At 57.4% G+C, this 21,838-nt stretch overlaps 6 protein-coding genes and 1 non-coding gene across 7 annotated transcripts; 2 read left to right on the plus strand and 5 right to left on the minus strand.

Moving 5' to 3' along the window:
- Positions 1 to 1,466: 1,466 nt before the first annotated feature.
- B0H64DRAFT_76564 (aspartic peptidase domain-containing protein) lies at positions 1,467 to 3,433 on the plus strand. The gene has a single exon (XM_062808731.1). It carries the CDS (start codon positions 1,561 to 1,563, stop codon positions 3,154 to 3,156), a length of 1,596 nt encoding a protein of 531 aa, XP_062662011.1. The 5' UTR covers positions 1,467 to 1,560; the 3' UTR covers positions 3,157 to 3,433.
- Positions 3,434 to 3,558: 125 nt separating this feature from the next.
- On the minus strand, positions 3,559 to 6,775 carry B0H64DRAFT_429696 (uncharacterized protein; the record flags this gene model as incomplete). The annotated part of the gene is made up of 3 exons (XM_062805907.1): positions 3,559 to 6,348; positions 6,407 to 6,559; positions 6,689 to 6,775. 3 exons carry the CDS (start codon positions 6,773 to 6,775, stop codon positions 3,559 to 3,561), a joined length of 3,030 nt encoding a protein of 1,009 aa, XP_062662012.1.
- Positions 6,776 to 7,552: 777 nt separating this feature from the next.
- Positions 7,553 to 11,076, minus strand: B0H64DRAFT_385304 (uncharacterized protein). Its single transcript, XM_062803063.1, has 5 exons — positions 10,770 to 11,076; positions 10,049 to 10,660; positions 9,770 to 9,981; positions 9,661 to 9,721; positions 7,553 to 9,607 (listed from the first exon to the last, which is right to left on the minus strand). The coding sequence occupies exons 1-5, from the start codon at positions 10,909 to 10,911 to the stop codon at positions 7,803 to 7,805; spliced, it is 2,832 nt and encodes a 943-aa protein (XP_062662013.1). The 5' UTR covers positions 10,912 to 11,076; the 3' UTR covers positions 7,553 to 7,802.
- A 153-nt stretch (positions 11,077 to 11,229) lies between these two features.
- B0H64DRAFT_76598 (Molybdopterin biosynthesis MoaE) lies at positions 11,230 to 12,380 on the plus strand. The gene is made up of 2 exons (XM_062808732.1): positions 11,230 to 11,811; positions 11,925 to 12,380. Exons 1-2 carry the CDS (start codon positions 11,664 to 11,666, stop codon positions 12,269 to 12,271), a joined length of 495 nt encoding a protein of 164 aa, XP_062662014.1. The 5' UTR covers positions 11,230 to 11,663; the 3' UTR covers positions 12,272 to 12,380.
- Positions 12,381 to 13,040: 660 nt separating this feature from the next.
- B0H64DRAFT_76634 (OPT oligopeptide transporter protein-domain-containing protein) lies at positions 13,041 to 15,650 on the minus strand. Its single transcript, XM_062808733.1, has 3 exons — positions 15,107 to 15,650; positions 14,613 to 15,059; positions 13,041 to 14,561 (listed from the first exon to the last, which is right to left on the minus strand). The coding sequence occupies exons 1-3, from the start codon at positions 15,365 to 15,367 to the stop codon at positions 13,158 to 13,160; spliced, it is 2,112 nt and encodes a 703-aa protein (XP_062662015.1). The 5' UTR covers positions 15,368 to 15,650; the 3' UTR covers positions 13,041 to 13,157.
- A 3,010-nt stretch (positions 15,651 to 18,660) lies between these two features.
- On the minus strand, positions 18,661 to 18,751 carry B0H64DRAFT_t41. Its single transcript has one exon. It is a non-coding gene; the product is annotated as a tRNA-Pro (tRNA).
- Positions 18,662 to 21,191, minus strand: B0H64DRAFT_385313 (HAD-like domain-containing protein). Its single transcript, XM_062803064.1, has 4 exons — positions 20,695 to 21,191; positions 20,371 to 20,607; positions 20,006 to 20,299; positions 18,662 to 19,937 (listed from the first exon to the last, which is right to left on the minus strand). Exons 1-4 carry the CDS (start codon positions 20,721 to 20,723, stop codon positions 19,064 to 19,066), a joined length of 1,434 nt encoding a protein of 477 aa, XP_062662016.1. The 5' UTR covers positions 20,724 to 21,191; the 3' UTR covers positions 18,662 to 19,063.
- Between the last annotated feature and the right edge of the window lie 647 nt (positions 21,192 to 21,838).

Raw genomic sequence — 21,838 nt, forward strand, 5'->3', positions numbered from 1 at the left:
CAATTATTGGGGGAAGCGGGGTCTAGCCAAGCTACTCGGCACTTGGCAATTTTGGATGGAATTATTTCCCACCGGTAGGACACAACCGGGTCGCGAAGAGAAGACCGAGAAAGGTCAGAGCTTTGAGGGAGGTTTTGACAGTGCTTCGATGCACCGTCTGGTGTTTGGGTGTGCCTCCTCATCCCTGCCCTGCCATCCCATCCCCATCCCTCCCATTCCATCCCATCCGAGTTAGCCGAGTGACGTCAAGGGGACAGCTTCGAGATCCGACTGGCTCAAGATCTGATAATATTTCCTATTTGGTGCAAACGGCCCCGAATAATAAAACAAGGCGGCTCTGGGTACGGTACCAGGAGATTGAGATGGCAGATTAATATTGAACAGCATCCAGGTCGATAACTAATTAGTTATTCGGTTTCCCTTTCAATGGGAATGATGGAATGCTGAAATGCTGAAATTTTAAAATGCCCTCAGCCTTCCCCCCCGCTCGCAGCCACGTCAAATCGAACACCTGACCGTTGGGGATCCTTCAAACTTCTCGGTCCCTTTCCCGGCCCTTGCGACCCACACTTCCCTTGGTTCACTCGTCGGTTCGTCTCCGTGGAACTGCTCGGCCCGCCCAGACAAACCCCAAGCCACCGAGGAGCCGCGCATTCTTGGCATCATGCCTCGATTTGCGGTTCGAGACAGGGCCAAGCAGGGCCAAGCACACCTCTCAAGCCCAAGCCAGCGGAGCACGGACGCCACGAGCCTGGCGTGCCATCCATGTGCGCGCGCCGATGGGACAAACGAGAATGCCATGGCGCCCTTTAGGAATGGCTTGGAGGGGCTTGGGGGGGCTTGGGGGTCCTCTAACTAGGCGGTAACTCGCCCAAAAAAACGATGGTGGATGCCCAGAACTCACTCCCAAGACTTCGCCCAGGAATCGCCCAGAACCAGGCTCGACCAGCAAATAAACACGAAGCTCACATCTGCGACGTCCCCTCGGTCCCCTCAGCAGCGCTGATCTGTCTCGGCGCCAAGCCAATCTGGAGTTCGGTTTGCCTTTCTGTTCGTTCCAAGCCGATGCCGAGAAGCCACGCCCAGACTTCCAAGGTTGGCCCAAGACTCGGACAAACCGCCAAGCAAGAGAAAGAAAGGGAGGTTAAAATGGCGACCGGCTCCGGTCTGATGAGATGGTGGAATGACCCTCTCTCACGATGCCCGTCGCCCATTTTGCCATCTCGAAACCGAACCTCCCTCGGCTTCCCATTGATGTCGACCACCCTGATCTGGACCCCGGTGTTGACTCTGCTGGTTGATCGACCTGACCACGACGACGACCGCCAACCATCCGTAACACAGGCAACTGGTTTAACCGACTGGGGTTGAAACGCCATCCTTGACTTGGGCTCATTGCGGACTGCAATCACCTGCGACATGCTTTGATATCTTTCGCTGGCTCCCCAGCTGCTCGGATCAGAGCCACGAAGGCGCGGCAGCACCGGTGGAAGAGGAAGAGAAGGCAAGGAAGGACTGGGCAAACGACGACGACAAGAGCGGGCTCTCGCCATATTCCAAATGAAGTTGCTGTCTACCGTGCTACTAGCCCTCGTATCCGGGGCATCCTCAAAACATGTCGTCCAGTTCAACGTCACCAAAGCCCCCACGGGCATCCACATCGGTTCCGCGCCTACGCTGGCCCGTCGTGAGACATTCTCGGAGCGGCTCATCAACAACATAGCAGGCGGGGGCTACTATGTGAAAGTCAAAGTCGGAACCCCGGGGCAGGACCTGACGATGCTGCTGGATACGGGGAGTAGTGACGCCTGGGTACTGGGCCACGACGCGGATCTCTGTGCGGACCCTAACTTGCAGACCCTCTACGGCATGTCGTGCACCGACACCTACAACCCCGACTTGAGCTCGTCCGAAAAGATGGTCAAGCGGGGCGGGTTCAAGATCACCTACCTCGACGGCGGCACCGCCTCGGGCGACTACATCACCGACGACTTCTCCATCGGCGGCGCCACCATCAAGTCGCTGCAGATGGCCTACGTGAACAAGGCCGTCCGGGGCACCGGCATCCTCGGCCTCGGCTTCAGCATCAGCGAGCGGGCCAGCATCAAATACCCCAACATCATGGACGAGATGTCCAACCAGGGCCTGATCCAGTCCAAAGCCTACTCCCTCTACCTCAACGACCGCCGCACCGACGCCGGCTCCCTCCTCTTCGGCGGCATCGACACGGACAAGTTCATCGGCCCGCTCGAGATCCTCCCTCTCTACAAACCCCCGGACGGCAACTACTCCTCCTTCGAAGTCAACTTCACCTCCGTCGCCCTCACCCACACCAACGGCAGCCACCACACCATCCCGACCTCCACCCTCGACCACCCGGCCCCGGCCGTCCTCGACTCCGGCACCACCCTCACCTACCTCCCCGACGACATGGCGCAGCCCATCCACGCCGCCCTCCACACCGTCCACGACCCCGACCTCCAAATGACGCTCATCGACTGCGACCACCTCACCGCCAACCCGACCTTCCACCTAACCTTCACCTTCACCCCCACCAGCACCATCACCATCCCCCTCCACGAACTCATCCTCGACATCCTCCCCGGCCACTACGCCCCCCCACCCAAATCAGGATTCCCCCCACCGCCCGCGCGCGCCTGCGTCTTCGGCATCCAGTCGACCGCCCAGTTCGCGGCGCGCAGCGCCCAAAACCAGGCCCACTTCGCCCTGCTGGGCGACACCTTCCTGCGCTCGGCCTATGTGGTGTACGATCTGGCGCACTACCAGATCGGGCTGGCGCAGGCGAATCTGAATAGTACCACGTCGACGGTGGTGGAGCTGTCGACTGCGGCGCCGGGGGCTGGAGGGAGCGGGGATGGGGATGGGGGAGATGGGGATGGTGGGGGAGGGAGTACGGGGCTGCCGCGGCTGACGGGGGTGGCGGCGCAGCAGACGACTTTTACGCCGACTTCGACGCCGGGTGGGATTGGAGGTGGTGGTGGGGTTGGTGGTGGCGCCGCGGGGACGGGTCCTGAGCAGAATGCTGCTGCTGCTGGCGCGGTGGTGGTGGGGAGGATACCGGTCGGGCAGATGGCGGGGGTGGCCGCGGTGACGGGGATATTTGCGCTTTTGGGGGGCGCGCTCATCGTGTTTTGATCATCCATCCAATATTGGCAGACAAGCACGTATGTACATACTACCTACCTACCTTATACTGCACGCATGACATGTGTGGAAGAACGCATGTGGTTGCTTAATCTTGGTACATAATTCAAGTAACGATTGACGAGTCATCCAGCTTTTTTTGTTCACTTGGCCGCGGGACGGGGAGAAGATTGAAGCAGGTTACGCTGGTTTAGGCTACCTAAAGTCATGGTTCTGACACCACTGTGATACCGAGGGAACCAAGACCAAAACCCTCTAACTCTTCCACCTGGTATTACGCAGGCCTTGTTCCACGGTGACTGCTCCAATGTTCCATATTTGCCTAGCCCTGCCAATTCCCCCAGAGTTCGTCACCTCCCCAGGTAGTCAGCAGCGCCTCGACTGTGTGCACCGTCAAAATTTGAACCCGGCGCGAGCCCAGAAGGTGTTGCCGCAGGCCAAGTTCGATTCATCCTCCTGATGATCATCGAGTTGGTTGTCGGTGGCGGCGGCCTGAGCCGGAGCCGGCCGGGCACTCTCCGTGTTATCCGTAGACGCCCCAGAAGATCCCATGCCTGCGGCGGGTTGCATGTCCGACATGTTGGCATGCACGGGGTTCTGCTTGGCCGAGGACTCCTTCTGGACGTTGAAGGAGCCCATGTCTGGGTGCCCATCCGTGATCTCGGGAGAGACGTCGAGGATGCTGGACGAGGTAGCCACTTTGCTTCTATCTTTGCCAGTACCACCTTGGCTAAGGCGCCAGGAGGTAGCCGCAGAAGACACAGAGGGAGTTTTCGCTTCCTCGTTACCTTTGGCAGTAGCCTGAGGTAAGCGCCAGGAGATAGCGTCGAGCCATTTCGAGCTGGTACCGTGATTCTTGTTGACACCGAAGCTTGCATGGCTATGGGACGAGGTCGTCTCACTAGCCGAGGGCATGGTCTTCGAGCCAAAAGCCATCCCATCTTTATCTTCTTCTATGGTCTCTGCGACCTTCTTAAAGACTCGAGCCAAATACTCAGTCTCATTCCATCCCGAGGCGCCCATCTCGCCGGCCACCGCCGTCAACGACTCAGCCAGACGTCCCAGTGCTTGTTGGAGTGACGATTCAGCAGCAGGCTCCGGCCGGATCGGTGTAGCAGGCTCAGGCACGCTCTTTTCTTCCAAGTCAAGGAGATTTTCAGACTCCTGGAACGCAATCGGGGCTTCCTTCTTCTCCTGGCCACCGTTGGAGGCAATAGGGGGGTTAAGGATCTTGTCCCAGGCGCTAGCGTTGTCATCAACGTCAAGGAAGGAGGAGGCGGGTACGCTGGTGACCGTCTCCCAAGCGGTGGCATTGTTGCCGGGCTCTTTCTGAATGGGCAAACTGCTGCTGACGAAAGACGAACCAACCTCCTTGTCGGTGCCGTTGAGCTGAGAGTTCAACGCGGGGACTTCGGGGGCGACAGGGGAAAGCTTGAGTGAATCAAGTCCATTATCAGCCGTGGACTCCATCTCAGGTTTGTCTGTCCAGTCCGGAGTCCCAACCGGGCCCCAAGTCCGACCGACCCGGTCGTCGACCGCAGTCTGAGTGTCGGGGTACTCAAGATTGTCCTCGGCAGCCTGCTTCATGTCGCTCTGGGCGATGCTACCCTCTGCCTCTGTGGACGGTGTCACTGCAGTCGTCTCTTGGTGCTGCGTTTGCCCAGCCATATCGGGCGACCATGGCGCAGCTTGGGCATCCAGTCGGGAACCCGGGGAATTTTGGTCGGTGAGGCCAGTTTCATCCGCCGCAGGAGTTTGTCCGCCCAAGCCGATGGCAGCAATCCAATCCAACCCAGCACGTCTGACAGCTTGATCCTCCAACAGCAAAGCCTTCTGTGCGTCCTGGATTTTGGTGATGAACCGAGTAACATCCCGGCACACAAATGCCTCGATGTCCTCGCGAGAACCATTTACGAACCGCGAGGCGATGGAAGCCGAGAGCCAGCGCGCTGCCCTCAGGAACCGCACATTTTTGAACTGGTGTTGATTCTCGCTAGGAAGTACAGCAGCCTGATCAAAAAGTGAATGGGCCTCGCCAAAGGCGTACTGGAGTTTCCGGTAATGCTCGTCATTCACGCCATCCATCTTGTCAGGCCAGTAACGGCATTTGAATCCGTCGGGCAACGGGAGACCGAAAGCTTTGACAACCATCTGCGCGACTATTGCGGAAGACGCGCGGAACTCAAGGGCGTCGAAGGCACGCTTGGCTTCGTCCTCTGTTGGCGTCAGGGATTTCTGAAAACCGACGTAAAGCTCACGCGTGCAACCCCCGACCTGGCGGTCCCAGTCGCCCACATTAGTTTCCAGTTCGGTTTTGATGAGGTGGTTCAGGTGGAATAGTTGAGACTCCCTAGTACCGCCAAATGCTTCTCCAAGGAACTCGAACCGCCGGGGGTGGTCGACGTCGGGACGGGTTGAGCTCCAACGCTCGGCCCAGTGTTCGAAGCGAAGCCCTCGCCTTGGACCATATTCCGCCCATGTGTCTGAGAAAACAGAGGGATCTCGGGCGGAGAGAGGGCTGAGGATAAAGGCATGGTCTTGTGCAAAGACCGAGAACCGATGCTCCAACGACTCATGGATTTGGCGCTGAAAGTGACGGAGACAGTCAGTTTGCAGCGCCGTGGGCCGAAGGGGCATCGGGTCGTCAAACGGGATGCCTTTCCGCTGAGAGTCGGTCATTAAAGGCGAGTTTCGCTCGGTAAAAGAGCGGATGAAGCGGCGAGCAAAAGCGCCCCCGGACGACTTTGCAATGATGCGCATCATCTGGTCGGAACCGGGACACATAGGCGGGTTCATCGATCTGCATGACCAGCCCCCCGTGAATGGAGAAGGAGTCAGGAGCATGATTGGAAGCCGCACGTTACCGACGGCTTCGTTGACAATGCGGTAGAGGCGGTCCGCCGTTAGGTAGGTCTGCTTGTTGTCGAGGTTGACACATATATCTTGCTCCGGCGTGACCGGGGCAAAGACCATGACGGCCAGTACGGTTCTCCGGGAAACGGCAGCATGGGCGCTCTCGGCCAGGCGCCGTAGGAAAGTATCCACGAACCCGTCGCTATCGTTTGGCATCGCCATGATGTCGTCCTCGTGCCTACCAATAATATCGACTATCTTGTCGTCGGCCATATCGACGCCGTCAATCTCATCTAGGAACTTTGAAATATTGAGAGAGCTGGCCCAGGTCTGAAGCAGAGTACGATTAGCACAAAGTCAATAGCTGGGAACCCATAACACAACGCACCTGTGCCGCCTTCTCGCCGAGGTTGTGGAGCAGCAACTTCCAGTGCAGGAAGTCGGCAACCATCCAACCGTATTTGTTCTGGTCGGCATTCTCGGTCGAAACCCCGCAGACACCGAGGATCTCAGCATCCCCAGGCAGATCCGGAGGGCCGTGCTAGGCGACAAAGTTAGCTGGGACTGGCCAAGTCTCACGGGGTTCCAGAGTTCGGGGGTGGAGGGGTTGCTCGGGAGCAATTGCAACCGGAAGAGGTCTTGGAGATGTTGTAGCCGGACTGCCACATACCAAGATGAGATACGCCTCAGACATGGCGCCCTCAAGCATTTTGAACTCATCGGGGCCGCCTTCCCAAGATGCCTTGGGCCCCGACATGGTGGCTGGAATCGGTGTCAGCGGTGGCGCAGTGGCGCGGTGGCTCATGTATGGGAGCGGATTGAATACAACTCATATGGAAATACACACCTAAGGGGGAAATACCTGCGGGAGTTGCTCGGAGTGACCCTAGCCGACAAGTTGACGGATGGCTGATCGTGAGATCGGTTGACCACGAGTCGCGGTTGAAGAAGAGGAGTTGAAGAAGAGTACCCGGGTGATCAAGAGTTCCGGAAGGAAAGCACGCGGAACACAGAAAAACAACAGGAAGGAGCCATATGGAAGGAGCCATGAAAAGCAGGGGGGAACGGATACATACCTATCTCAAATAAAATGAATATTCAAGTTTCTTGGAGCATTAGCAAAATGTAGGCTCGAACGCAGTCCGCCAAAACAAGGGGATATTAACTTCTGTGCTAGGTTTGCAGCTGGTGTTGAAGTAGGGGCAGCAGGTTGTGCTCACTCTTTTCCCCGTTGTTTGGTTATAAAAGGGGCAAGCCAGGAATGCAAGAGTTCACAGCTCAAATCGTGGCATGAGGGGACCTTCAGGTTATCAGTAAACAAATTATTTCGTTTGATTACCCCTGAGAGAACTCTGTGATGATATATTATGCAAACCAATACTTCCATCAGAAGACCACTCCTTAGACAATAATCGGAACAAAGGGGCGGCCTCTGCTTAATAGAGCAGCTCGATAAGACGCAACCGAGCCAAGACCACAAATCAGCTCAGTAACCAAGACATAAACATAGACAGGCCGAGGAACATATCAAATCCTAATGGCCAACAGCTAGCAATAATATATTCTCGTGATCAAATTAAGCCATCCTCCGGCTATGGGGTATATGCCTCCCAACCTGATGCCCGCCATCCCCCTGCAACGCCATCAAAGCAATCATCTGTCCCGCTGCCCCCAGCAGCAACATCTACTCATACACACACAGTCGGGTACCCACCCCCCACCATCGAACGACACAAAAACCCCCAATCGCACAGACCATACCAGCCTCTACGCCTCTACATTCCCTACATCCTCTCAAACCGCTCCCTCGCCCGCTCCTTCGTCTTCTGCACAAACGCGCCAAAGTCGCCCCTCGTATTGCGCGCCCCCTCCTCGCTCGCGTCACCCAGCTTCCCACCCTCAGCACCGAGCCCGACACCAGGGGCATACACCTCGGTGGCGACGGCCTCCGTCCTGCCGGCGCCCTCGGCCCCCAAACCGGCGCCCGCCGTCCAGCCCATCTTGGCGAGCATGCCGGCGCCCTTGGATTTCTTTGCCGCGGGCTGCTCGGCCCCGCCGCCGCCACCGTCACGGTCGTCGGTTTTCTCGGCGGGTTCTTTGCGCTTTTCGGGGACTGAAGTACTAGCTGCTGTGGCAGAGGAGGAGGGTGGCGCGGCGGTGGGTTGTTTTGGCTGGCCGAATGCTCGTCTGCGCTCGAGCGCGCGGTCGCGGTATTGTGGTTGTAGGAAGCGCACGCGCTGAACCTCCCAGAGCCGCTTGAAGTCCACCTCTGGCTCGACGACCCGCATCTTCTTGCCCATCTTCTTGAAGTCGTTGGCGGCGCGGGCGCGGTTCTGGGGGTTCGCTAGCATGCGCTTGTGCAGTTCGCTCTGCTGCTCGTGCAGCCAGACGAGCCTCGCGCTCTTGAAGATGCGCTTGCAGAGGACGCAGCGCAGCTGATCCCAGTCCGCGTAGGACTTGTAGACGGGTAGGCGTTCTGACTTGAGCCGCGGGATGCGGCGGACGATGGGGCGGGGTTCCTTGCCCAATGCGCTAAGGGCAGCGGCGGCTTTCTCCTTGATTTGGTCGTCCCGGTAGAAACCATGGGAGCGTCCCTCGTGCTCGATGAGCAGGTCACCCCGGGCTTGGGGACAGCCGCGCTGGTTTATGTGTGCTTGGGTTGGAGCCTCCCAGCCGCAGACAAGGCAGGCCATGGTGTCCCAGTCGGCATAGGAGAGGTACCGGTCGCCCGTTTGCGGGGCGACTGGGCCGTCTGGCTGAGCGTCCTCAGCCTCGCGGAGAGCGCCACGAACCACGGACGACTTGACCTCTTCGGGCTCTTGGGTGGAGGGCGCAACCGCATCGGCCGCCGGTTTGGCGCCGTGCAGCTGCGCCGACGCCTTCGCCCACAGCTGCACCTGTGGCATCATGGCCACCTTGGCGACGATGGCGGGCTCCTTAGTATTTTTGGCCTTTTTTGCCGCCTTCGCCGCGGACTTGGCGGCCTCGTCGCCGTTGCCGCCGGGCTGGTCAGGGCTGGGCGCGCCGGGAAGGGGATCGGCCGAGACGATACGGGCGCTGGGATAGGCGCGGTCATCCCAGTACTTGACACGCACGGCGGAGTTGTAAATAGGGGTGAATGAGAACTCTTGGTTCTCAGTCGCCGAGGTGTCGAAGGCGGGAATGAACACGCCGGTATGGATGAAAGCGACCACGACGGGTGCAGACGCAATAGTAAATCTGGTAGACGCTCGGAATTTTGCGACGGCCGCTATGGCGTCCTCGACGGTGGCGAACTCGGCAAAGCCGTACCTCCAAGATTCGTTAGTCTTGCGGTCGCGCATCAGGAACACACGGCGGAGCGAGCCAGGTTTTGCTCCGAGGCCAACTGTGCTGTTTGTTGGTGCTGTCGATTTTAGTTTGTTGATGGTGGGAGCTTCTTTTGCGGGCTTCGGAGTGTCGACAAACAGCTTCATGACGCCTTTGGCTAGGACTTCCTCGGTGACGGATCCCTCGAGATCCCGGATGACGACATATTGGGACGGGGTTTGCTGAAGACACTCATCCGTCTCGCCGGTTAGAAAGGGGCCTGAAGCGCCAAAATCGTCTTCTACTCAGGTTAGCTCAAGATACCATTGGAGTTCGGATATCCGCAGCACTTACCAGGTCGCTCGGTTTTACATTTGAAACAAACAGCTCGGTGAGGGTAGTTGATTACACCGCACTTGGGCGGTTAGCAAACGCCAAGTATGTTTTTGGCCGAGATAAATACCTTGATACAATCCCAGCCGTCGTCGTCCCTACGTGACTCGCGAGGTGGGTCTACCTCGTCGCGGTCCTCTGGGGGCGCAACCGTTACTGTAATCGGTTCGGAATCGAGGCCGCGGGAATGCTCAAGGCGAAAAGAAATGTCGGGGTAGTATCGGTCAAGAAAGTTCTCAGCGTCCGATCGACGATGGAATTCGACAAACGCAAAATAACGGCCTAGAGGGGTTGGGGGAGTAAGTAAGCGAGAGGCTACCATGGAGGGGAGAAGACAGAGATAACTAACCATCGTAGTTGTGGCGAACCCGAGCGACTCTCACCTTGTCGCTCGAGAAGTGACGGTCTCTAGTAATGTAGTCGAGACCGTAGAGGATGTCACGCTCGGTGGCATCCTCGGGAAGACCGTTTAAAAGGACTGCCCGGCCGGAGTCGCCCGATTGTCGGTGATCCAGGCGACGTCTATCATGATGGTGACCAGACCCACGATTATCAGGGACGGCGCCCCGATATCCGCTAGAACCCCGAAGAAGATGGTGATCCATAGGGCCGGCTTGAGCGGCGTGTTGCCCCAGATGGGGTCCGGCTGGAAGTCTCCCATCTCGATTCGAATAATCCGCATTGTCAGGGCCACCGCGGAAAGGACGATGGCGGTGCGTCTCAGCCAGGGGCGCATATCCTGCAGATCGAACATCAGGATGATCAGGACGTAGGCCATGGCCGTGGAGATCATCCAGACCAGAAGGTTGAGCAGATGCATCGTTGTAATGGCTGGGGTCGTCGCTGGTCTTGGAGTAGTAGCGGTCTCTCGGTATGCGGTGGCGGTCCCGGGCGGGTCCAGGGTAGTCGCCAACGGCCTCGCCGTCGTCGTAGTTCAAGTCTCTCGGAGGGTCTGGGGAATCTTTGCAGCGGGAGACGAGACGCCCAAGTTAGCCATTTCCAGCTCGACCAACAACCGAAAAGCACTCAAACAATGCCATGGTCAAGGTTTATCGTGTAGGCTATAGTACCCTTCCTCGACCGGCGGTAGCCGCCATCTCTGTCGTCGGAGCGGCGCGCATGGGGGCTTCGACTGCGACGGTCGCGATCGCGGTCTCGATCGCGGGAGTTGCCGCCATCGCGCGACGAGGGGCGATGCCCGCCTTGGTACATGGAGAGAGGATCGCAACTAAAAAAAAGGGGAATCGAGGGAAGAATGAGCAACGCCAGAGAGTGCGCCAGAAGATGCGATTGGTTTTCCAGCTAGACGTGGCTCGTAGCTGTAGGGTTGGAGGGAGAAAACCACTTGCGACTGAAGCGATCTTGAAGCCAAGAGCGGGATGGGAATGCAATGGAACGGGAGAGGAAGCTCACCTTTGCCAAGGCGTAAATTCACACCCAGCATTCCAATTGCCGAAGATCTGCCGCTAATCGGTTACAGTACGAGGAGACTCGGATAACGGTGTTGGTGATGGTGGGTCGCCCTTGTCAACTTGAATGAATCGAGGATGAACTTTGGAATTCAGTAATGATCGTGGTGGTTATTTTCTGAGTTTGTACTTTTTAAAAGGCAAGAGCAGAGAAGGGCTATCAAGAAACAGTTCACATCCTACTACTTTAGCCAATCGCTTAGTCGTCGTGCTCGTATGCAATTACTCACTCAGTTTCACTCAAATCTCGCATTCACATCTTGCTCACAATCCCAAACACTACAACCCCAGGGCTTGAACTTGTTTCTGTGAATTCGACATCATACTTCCAGGCCTCTCACATCCAAGCTATTCCCCCTGGTCTCAACTCGACTTCGGCCGAGCTAGACAAAGAAAGCTGTGGACTATAAGGAGGTCCTCGAGTTCAACACTTACCCCACCTGCCCGCCGGGACCTTCACCACAACAACACCAACTCAACCTCCCCATCACCATCATGGCCACCCCAACCTCCGAACCCCAAGATGACTCCTCGCTCTCCCAAGAAGGCTGCTACGTCGCCCTGACCAACTCCCCCCTCACCATCCAATCCGTAACCGACCGCGTGCGCTCCCCCCAAGCAGGCGCCATCGTCATCTTTGCCGGTCCGCAACCCCCTCCTCTCTCAACCCCCAACCCTCAACCCCCCCCCCCCCCCCTCTCCTTCAACCCAAACCCAAACCCAACCTCCAAACACTAACCCCCCTCCCCCCCTTAGGAACAACCCGCGACACCTTCGAGCACAAACCCGTCGCCCAACTCTCCTACACAGCCTACACGCCCCTCGCGCTACAAACCATGCTCACCATCGCCACCACCCTGCACTCGGAACACAGCCTCCACGGAATCGCCATGGTGCACCGGCTCGGCGCGGTGCCCGTCGGGGAGGAGAGCATCGTGATCGCGGTGTCGGCGGCGCACCGGCAGGCGGCGTGGCGTGCGGGGGAGGCGGCGCTGGAGGCGTGCAAGGCGCGGGTGGAGGTGTGGAAGCGGGAGGAGTTTGGGGATGGGGAGGGGGTGTGGCGGGCGAATCGGGATGGGGTGAGGGGGGAGCGGGTTGGGTGATGGGGTTGTCATGTCATGTAGTAGTCGGGTGGGGTTGAGGTTAGGATGGGTGATAGGTGTATATGATGTTTGTTTTGGGTCTCGGCTGGTTGGGATAGTTCAGGGTGGTGGGGAGGGCCTAGGTTTGTATGACGTCTCTGTCGTTGTGATCATCAAAGAGACAACGATACACACACACCGCAGCTCATGACACCCCAAACGCTGTGAAAGGCAACACCTAACCTTGTCCGACTGAATGGTTTTTTGGTTCGTGTATGTGTCGGCAACCCGGGACAGGCATAGGTTTGCGACGAGTGGTGACACAGATGGAGGCTCTGTGCATGCAAGAGAACTGGCACGAGAACACTCCTTCATTGCTGTTAAAGTAACTAGAAGACCACCACCTTACTCCCCGCCTAATCTCAGCCCACAAGGTATCTGGAGGACACCCAGAACGAGATCGGAGTGAAAACGTCCCGTCACTCATCCATACCACCCGATACAACACCCGCATGACAACCTCCTCTTTCGTTGACAAACACCCCCTCACCGCCTGCTTCAAATCGAGATACGGTTGAAACTGAGTCTTGGGGGTCTCAACAGAGAGATACCCGGCGCACCGGTAGATGATGATACGGAACTCCCAACACCGCTGCTGATACAACTCGCTCATTCGCCAGACAGGGACACTTCCTCGCTAGACAAACGCAATCGGTCGGTCGCCCATCTTCGAGAGCCAAATAAAATAGGGATGTTAACACCGTTCCAAAAAAAAGTACATCCAAAAATACCCATGCCATGATGTGACATCCAGCCACACAAATTCAAATCCCACTCCCAAACTCCCAGACTCCGCCCGCGCACACAAATCCCATAACCACCATTCCAACACTAGCCGCTCCTCTTATCAAGGCCACGTGCTCGGCCCAAACGTCTCCCCGGGTGGCAAGGGGATCTGCACCGCCTGGTTGAGCATATCCATGGTCCTCAGGGCAGCCGTGTTCCCGAACCAGCTCGGCGCTTGGGTTTCGCTGAGGTACAGGGCAAAGAAGATGACGAGGGTCGAGACGATGAGGCCGCAGTCGAGGGCCGACGAGGTGACGTAGTTGTACTGCAGCCACCAGCCGGTGCGGCGGCGGCGGATGAAGTAGTTGAAGGCGGTGCCGACGATGCCCCAGCAGTAGTAGATGAAGACGGTCGCGGGCGGCAGCATGCCCGAGCCGCCAAAGATGAGCGGCATGTTGACGTAGCGCCAGATGCCGCGCTGGTAACGCCGGGCGAGGAACCAGGTGATGACGGGCGCGATGGCGCCGGCGAGCCAGAACCACTGGAGCGAGCTGTAGAGGGCGTCGCCTGAGAACATGCGGGCGGGCCCGATGGCGCCCCAGATGATGGAGGCCGTGTAGAAAACGCGGGCGCTCGGGCAGTTCCATTGGTGAACCTGGGTCTCGGAGCAGACGTCGGGGATCGTTTCGAGCGCCCAGTTCATGACGGCGATCTGCACGATGGCCGACCAGATGGACGCGATCAGTTGGGACCAGAACATGACGCGCGGCGGGACCTTCATGTAGTGGCCTAGCTTGAGATCCTGGACGAAGTAAAGCGCCTGCGACATGCAGAGGTACCCATAGTTTTTGAACATCATCATGGCGAGGGGGCGGCCGGGGAGCATGTAGCCGACGATAAACTCGGTCAGGACGTTCAGGCCAAGCTGGATGTTGGTGATGGCCTGCACGATGCCGATCGGGATCGTCCATATTAGTGGAATTAGCATGCAGACGATATAAGCCCACCAGGGGAAGTTGGTATCCCAAGCGCAGACGACGGCGAAGGAGAGGCCGACCATGACGATGAACAGTACAGTGTACCACCAGTCCTCGGCGTCGCGGTACTTCTTCATCAACCGCATGTGAACATCGTCCTCCTGCGACCGGGCCAGCTTCCACTGCGTCCAAATCTCGCGGCCATGGTAAAGCGCGACATGAGTAATGACGGCGGTGATCGCGGCAAAGGAGAGGCCGTAGGCGAGAGCGAATTGCGTGGGGAGGTACAGGGGGGAATACGCGTTGTACTTGGCCTCGTCGAACTGCAGATTGTCGCCCAGAATGGCCGACACGTTGTACAGACGTCCGGTGTTGTCGTAGGCGTGCGAATTTTGAACAGGTAGGTAAGCTGAGTACCACATACCCGAGTAGTGGATTGCAAGCGAGATAACGACAAAGAAGGCCGTGATGCCTCCCACCACATTAGCAATGGCGTGGAAGGGCGGGATAAGCGGGGACATGAGATAGCCGGAGATGATACTCCAGTCCTGAATAAATCAGCAACGTCACTACAGTAGAACAATACAGCCCATGCTTACCAGGGTGAGGGGGAACAGGCCGAAGCCACTGTAGCCGCCAAAGAGCTGGTTGACGACGACGTTTTCGGGCCAAATCCAGGTGAGCCAGCAAAACCATGACAAGCCCATGAACAGATAGCCCGGGAACCAATACCACAGGAACGAGCCGGAGAAAACAAGCATGAACCACTTATAGCGGCTCATGCTCCAACCGTTTGCCCGCGCCGGGTCCGTTGGAGAGTGGTCGTGGAGGGTGTAGAAGAGCGCACAGTTGACGAGGTCAGTCGGCCAAATCATGGCGGCGGGCCAAACGAGAAACCTCCTTGCAAGGCCAGCCAGCCCATAGCCTGTGCACAGTGTCGTGATGCCGAACATCATCTGCCATAACCAGCCAAAGTTTTGGTTGTACCACATCCGCTGTGCAATGATGACATCGGTGGCATACAGCGCACCGCCGCCATAGGCGGCCTGGGAAGAGTCAGCAACTACTAGAGACATTGACCGGCCGGACCTACGTTTGACATGACCACAATAATAACGTGCTCTTTGTAGTTGAACGGCCCTGGCTTGAAGTTGAATTTGAGACCCCAGACATTGAACACTCGGTCGGGAAAGACCAAGTCCCAAGCCAGTCCAATGGGATAGGCGATTAGTTGGACGACGAAGGTCGTGAGTGAGATACTCGGGTTCCTGAGCGACAACACCATGTTGACGGCGGACCCAAGAGTGCAGAGAAGCATGCCGATTGTCCATGCCCGTATCGTGTTTACCGGCATGTCAACGTCGAAATTCCGGACCGTGGCTCGCACCTTGATGGGAAGCGGATGTTAGAACACGCATGTCTTCTCTTCCTTCCGACCCCATCCCCTCTTGAGAGGCCGGGCAAGCAAGCAGGCAAAGCATCAAAATCTCACTTCTGGATATGGCGAGTTATCCTCGGCTAGGATCTGCTCGATCTCGGCTCCCTTCTCGACATTGGCCGTGTTTAGCGCGATATCGACCTCCTCCAGCTCGTCCAAGGGCAGGTTCGGGTCGAATCGATGCATCTTCTCGAACTGCTTCAGCGATGCGAAGCCAGTGGAGTCGCCCTCCATCGATCCCTCCATGTCTGGTACCACATTTTCGTCTTCCCGCCGTCGCCGCCGGAGGGACTTAAGAAACCTCAACGCCATTTTCCCGGATTTGTTCTCCCAGCCGCGCAAGGCTGGGCCCGCTCGTGCTTTTCGGCGCGGCGAGGCCGGGTAGAAGGGTTCGGTCGAGCGGCAATCGCAGTCGTGTCGGCCGTCACGGTTGTCGCAATCGTCGCAATCGTCGCGCAATCGTCTGATCTTGGGGTGTTCGGATGAAAAGGACGGAACCGGGAGGGTATCAGGCGACGGGCACAGCGCAGCTAAGACAGGGGCGGTTAATGTCTATTGAGCGTGGACATGGCTGTCTTGCGCGCTCGGCGCAGATCGCTGAGCGGGGCTTTGGGGTTGACGGACTGGAATGCGAAAGACTCCGAAAGGGGAGAGACGCAAGAGAGGCGCGAGGGGAATTTGGTGGATTTCTACGTCGGCTCCCGACTTTGGGACTGGACAATGGCGCTGGCCAGTGCTGGCTGGGTCGGGTCGGTCTCTCTCCCAGTGGGCGCGAGGGGGGGTCGCCTTGGTGGACGGGTGGGAGAGGGCTTGGGAGGGACCCTGTTTCTGGAAGAGCACGCAAACCAGCCAGCCAGCCAGTATCGCGGAAAGATGCAGCACCCCCAGCAACGTTAATTGCTGACCTGCCTAAATTGGTTTGATGGCTGGGCGATGGGTCGAATTCCCGATGGAGAGACAGGGAACCGCAGGGATTGAAGCGGGGGCTGGCACGCCCAGAGGTCTGGGGCGCAGGTTGACCGTTTGCATGCCCGCCTTTTGAACATCGCGATCCGTCCCGCGATGATGCGATAACACTCACGCGTGCTGTCCTGGTGCGCGGAAGTGATCGTCGGCTTCTTTCGCAGGACAGCTGGGAACTCGGAGCCCATCCTCGAGACGATCCGATCAAGGGGGGCTCCTCCCCTGAAGCGATCTCCTTTCCCGGATCCGAGGCAGAACGGCTGAGAGTCCGCAAAACGGCGCTACAAAAACGCCTCCACATGCTATCCCGGCGCTCGCCACCAGGGCTGATGTGGAATCGGCTGCATGCCAATGTCTCGGCCAATGGCATGGGCGCCCTACCTTTCCTTGCAGCTGGTTATCTGAAAGCCTCTGATGCCTCTTATCTTCTGTCCCCATAGGCCCCGTTGCTGTTGAAGATAGGATCGCCGAACGGTCTCTCGGCTGATAGGCGCATTGGCTCGAGGCCGGCGCGACTACTGGAATTTTGGGCGTCACCACATAGTTCTTTTTGTCGTGAAAAGAAACAAAACATGGTCATGAGGGCTCAGGAACTCGTTTGCGGGGGAACAAGAGCCGGGCCCCTGGCCGAATTGACGGTTCATTGCGCCGTTTTGGGTCAACCAAGGTCTGGGTTTCCGGAGCAGGGAGTGCCGAGTCGAAATCCGCTTGGGTCGGCGACTTCCGTTACGGAACGGAGCTGCTCACCACATCTCAACAGCGAAGGGAGCACAATTGAGTTCCCGAAGCCTAGAGTCCATTCGAGAGAGACAATAAAAATGCAATTTTGACGAGCCAAAGACTGAGAGAAATTCGAAGCAGAATATCTCACGCCAATTTGAGAAGCCGCAGCGGGCATGAGAGGAAGCCGCGATTTCCGCATCGGGGCATTGGCCACCCCTCCCTCTTCCCGTTTGACCTCTGTGCCTTCCTGTGTTTCCCGGCGAGCATCGGAGCCTGGTTTGCTTCAATTCGACACCGAGACTCTCAAGCCGGCGCGATGCAGCCCAGACTATTGAATGCGACGCAGCCGACTTGCTCGACGAATCGAACATCATGGAATTTACCGAAGTGCTCGCGGACAATGGACCAAGAACTGTCTTCCACCACACCATTCCACGCCCAGCTCCCGTTTTCCTTGCTCCCTTCAGGAGCCGAGACCTGGGCATGGCCTAGCGTGGCATGGCATAGCATGGCACGAAGGAGACGGAGTCCCCGAGCCCGTACCATCTCCCCATTCTCAGCAACTCGCAACCACCCCCAAGCCTCTCGTGAGCTGAAGGAAAGCCGGAGGCCTTGAATGCCAGCCAGGTGTGTCCGAGGCCTTCTCCACCGCGAGCAACTCATTCGACCCCAGCTTCATATCCGATGGACACATGCGTTTAATATCACGCCGTCCCGGCCCCTCGGACCACCGAACAACAGCGTTGAGATGGCGGTCGTCCGCACATTAAATAGTATTGGGGCAGATAGCGTCCCAGCTTCCCGGCCGCGGACTCGCCAAGCAGCGCGGACGGCACACGCTGCCCCACGAAAATAGCATCGCATAAATTGAGCCACCTCCCGGCTATTTGTCGCAGATTATCCCGCTACCACAGCAGACACCATTACCGGAGACGCAAAGAGCTTGGTATTAACTTAGTTTAACTTTGATTTAACTTTGGTTCATGGCCTGCCGCAAAACCCGGGTCCAGACTTGCTTGTTATGACTTCCGTCGGGCGGCACATTTCGGGAGGGCAGGCGGCCGCAGCGGCCCAGGACGGTCTGGGTGTGCCCAGATACCATTTTTGACCGAGACTTTCCGTCCCTCTCCGTCCCGGGAACTGTGTCGTCGCGAGCGGCTGAGGGTGTCTGCAGAGTCACCAACCTCGGCACTCTGGAGTGGATGGCAATATAGATTCACCAACCAGAATCAGTCACGCTGCTCGCTTAGATACTCGAAGGAGCTTCATTGCTCACGACATCTGACCAGGAGATGTTGAGAGTTCTAGAATCTCGCAGATGGAAAATGTGGTGGACGAGAAGAGGAGTTCCGAAGCATATGCAAAGCAAACTAAGGATTCTCTCGTTGAATGCATTATTAAGCCCTTCGCCAAAATAAAAGTCGAATTGGAGGTTGTGTATGTTTCTCAACAAACAACCGTTGTCCGTTGTCCAAGAGCCGAGACAGAGTCTCAACCGGCAGGGCAAAAAAAGACAAATGACAGGGCTTGGCCGGGGATTGAACCCGGGACCTCTCGCAAGCAGAGCTATAGGGTTTTCCCTAAGCGAGAATCATACCACTAGACCACCAAGCCAATCAGATGATTAGTTGAAGGTTCAAATTCTTAACTCATATTGCTTTCAGAATAGCTGTCCTGTAAGTCAAAAGAATCATCCCTCGGAATCTTCATCCCCTCATCCTCCTACACATCTATGACTGTCATAGTACCCCCCATTATTAAACAAGAAGTGTAGCGAGTACACTTTGACTTTCGAACCACCAATACCTCAACCCTAAAAGTCTTGCTCTACAAAGTCCCTCTTGTCTTTATTCCTCCTTTCTACAACTATGTACGAAGTATACTCCTATGATACTAACCCCGTATAATACCACTCCCACCCCAACCTCAATCCAGTTCCTTCCCCTTCCCTTCTTGATCCCACCCTTCCCTCTTCAGCGCCCACTTCACCGCTCCCATCACATCACCCACCACCTCCTTCGGCTTAAACACCCCCTCCAACTTCCCACCCCTCTCCTCACTCCACACCCCCGTCTTCACCAACACCGACACCCACTCCGTCCCCTCCTCACTAACATACCCATTCGCCCCCGCGATATCACTCTCCGGGTTATCCCCCACCATATACACCCTCTCCAACGCCCCCACCCCACTGTCACCACTGTCACCACCACCACTCTCACCACCCCCACTAACCCCAGCAGCACCCCCCATCGCCCTAACCACCTCCCGCCGATGCCCCGCCAGCACCCGCTCCGCAAACCGATACGTCTCCCGGTACGGCTTCCCAATACACCCCCTCTTCAGCCCCTCCCCGCCCGTCACCCGCTTCCACAACCCCGCCACAGCAGCCTGGAACGCGCCCTGCCCCAGCCGCGGCAGGTGGTAGCCCGCGCTCCACAACAAATCAGCGTTGCTGAAGTACAAGGCCGGCTGCCCGTCGCGCTGCCAGCCGCGGTCGGGGAGGTGCGGGGTGTTGTTGAGCGGGGAGTAGGTGCCGAGGTAGCCCGCGTGCGAGAGGAGCAGGTCGGTGATGATCTGGATGTCGAGGGCCCAGTCGCGCGGGTCGTTGAGGACGAAGATGGCGTGGATTTGGAGGTGGGACGGGAGGTGGGTTGGGTTGGGAGGGCCGGGGTGGGAGTAGAGGGGTTTGGGCAGCGGTTGGGAGGGGGTGGTGAAGGAGGCGGCGGGCTGGAAGGGGAAGATGGTCGGGTCGGCGGCGTAGATGTCGGCGGGGGTGATGACGTTCTTGAAGCCGTACCTGGGGGGAGGGGTGGTTAGGGTGGGGGGTTTGGTTGGGAGGGGATGGGGGGAAGGGTGCTTGCTTACTCCTTGAAGATGGAGCGGCACTTCTCGTAGTCGGACCCAGTCACCAGGACGGTCTTGTCACGGAGGCTGTTCGGTCCTTCGAGCAGCTCCTGGAAGGGCGTGTGGGATTGGACAAAGTTGTCTGTCGATAGTTGCACGCCGAGTCTCGCCTCAAGGTCTTTGACACGCTCCGTCTCGTGCTTGCCGCCGCCGTTGGTGAGCAGGATGAAGGGGATGTTGTAGTCGTTCAGGAACTTGAGGACCCTAGTAGCGCCGGGGATCGGCTTGGCGACGTGAAGCAGAACGCCGTCGATACTGCCCGAGTGTTAGGCAACTCATTCATTCACCTCCCAGAGTACACAGTGTCGATAAACGAGAGGACCTACTCAAAAGCAAACGCAAAAGAGGGCGGCTTGCGCCCCGAACCCCCTACCTTGACATCATGCTTGAAGCCTCTTGTCCATGCGGTCTCTCGCCGCCTCCGCCCAAGTTCAGCAGTAGGCCGAGCCCGCCTCGCACCGGCAACAAAGGTGGATGAGAATCTCAGTCCGTTTGTCATACAGGGGGAGAGCCCGGTCCCGAACCGCGCCGGCAGTGAAGCTGCCAATCCCCGGAGGGGAGTCCTGAGAGATAGTTAGGAATTGTAATTGATGAAACCGATGGGATGAGTGTAATGATAAGAAACAGTAAAAGACCTAAGAAGGACATACCTCGAGATGGGGACCGCAACACTCGCCATTTCTCACACCAAACCCCTCACGTTGTGCTAGGTAATTTCAGAGCAAAGTCCCTGTTTATTCAAAGGACATGCTTGATGCTAGCGTAATGATTGTGTCTCTGAAATTATGAGACTGCGGGCTTCTTGAGTAAAAAGAAAAAAGTAAATAACCTGAACTGAAGCTGCAGTTGTCGTTGTTGCCCACCCATTGCCTGTCGATCGTACAGTGGAGTGAATACAGGGGCCCAATCTGGCCGGGCACTCGTGCCGGGGTTACCTGCCGACCCCACCTTGTTTCCAGCGAGGGTCACCAGACAAACACGGAACAGGGGATGGCGGTGCAAGGGAATCATGTGCATCGTCATCGATGCATGGGTTTGGCCGCGGAATCATACCATATTCAGGAGAGGAAGACTTAAAAACGTGACCAGCATTAGGAATGCTGGGTCTGTTAGTTAGAGTTAGTTTCTCACTCTCACTTCAAATGAACCCAGAAGCCAACATGATGCCGCACTTCCTCAACCAGACCCCCAACACCCACTGGCACGCACCAAGCCCCGACATTCTCAAGATAAACTGCGCATGCCAAATCGTTCCATTCATTCCATCAAGTTCCCTACAAATACAACAAGGCATCCCCGATTCCTTCCACCCTGGTTTCCCGGCTGTATTCCCGATAACGTCCCACGACTCGGCGTTGCTCACCACAAACCACACCTGCACCCCCGGACCTCCACATTACGATTACCCTCACTCTATCCCACCTCCCACCCCTCGCAACGCCTCACCGCGGAAACCAACAGAAACCAGCCAGCCATCCAGGAGAGTGCCGAACGAAGCAGGAACCGGGATCCGCCCGATCGTGGTGTTCCGAACAAGTCAAAGTAGGACATGCCAAGCCGTGCCGATATCGTCGTCGTCTATCCGTTCCGATTCATGAAACAAGGCGTTCTTTATCCATCATGGCCACTCCAACGGGTCCCCCAATATTCAATATCGAACTTTTGTCCTTCCCCCCAAGCCCACCGCCTTTCAAGCTCCGATCGAGTCTCACATGAAGCATACCCCCGAGGAAGGGGGGAACTTGATGCCAGCAACAGACCTCGACACGTAAGAGAATCAAGAAAGGGAGGGGG

The sequence above is a fragment of the Chaetomium fimeti genome, assembly GCF_033439085.1.
Source record: "Chaetomium fimeti strain CBS 168.71 chromosome Unknown B0H64scaffold_2, whole genome shotgun sequence".
Taxonomy (NCBI): Eukaryota; Fungi; Ascomycota; class Sordariomycetes; order Sordariales; family Chaetomiaceae; genus Chaetomium; species Chaetomium fimeti.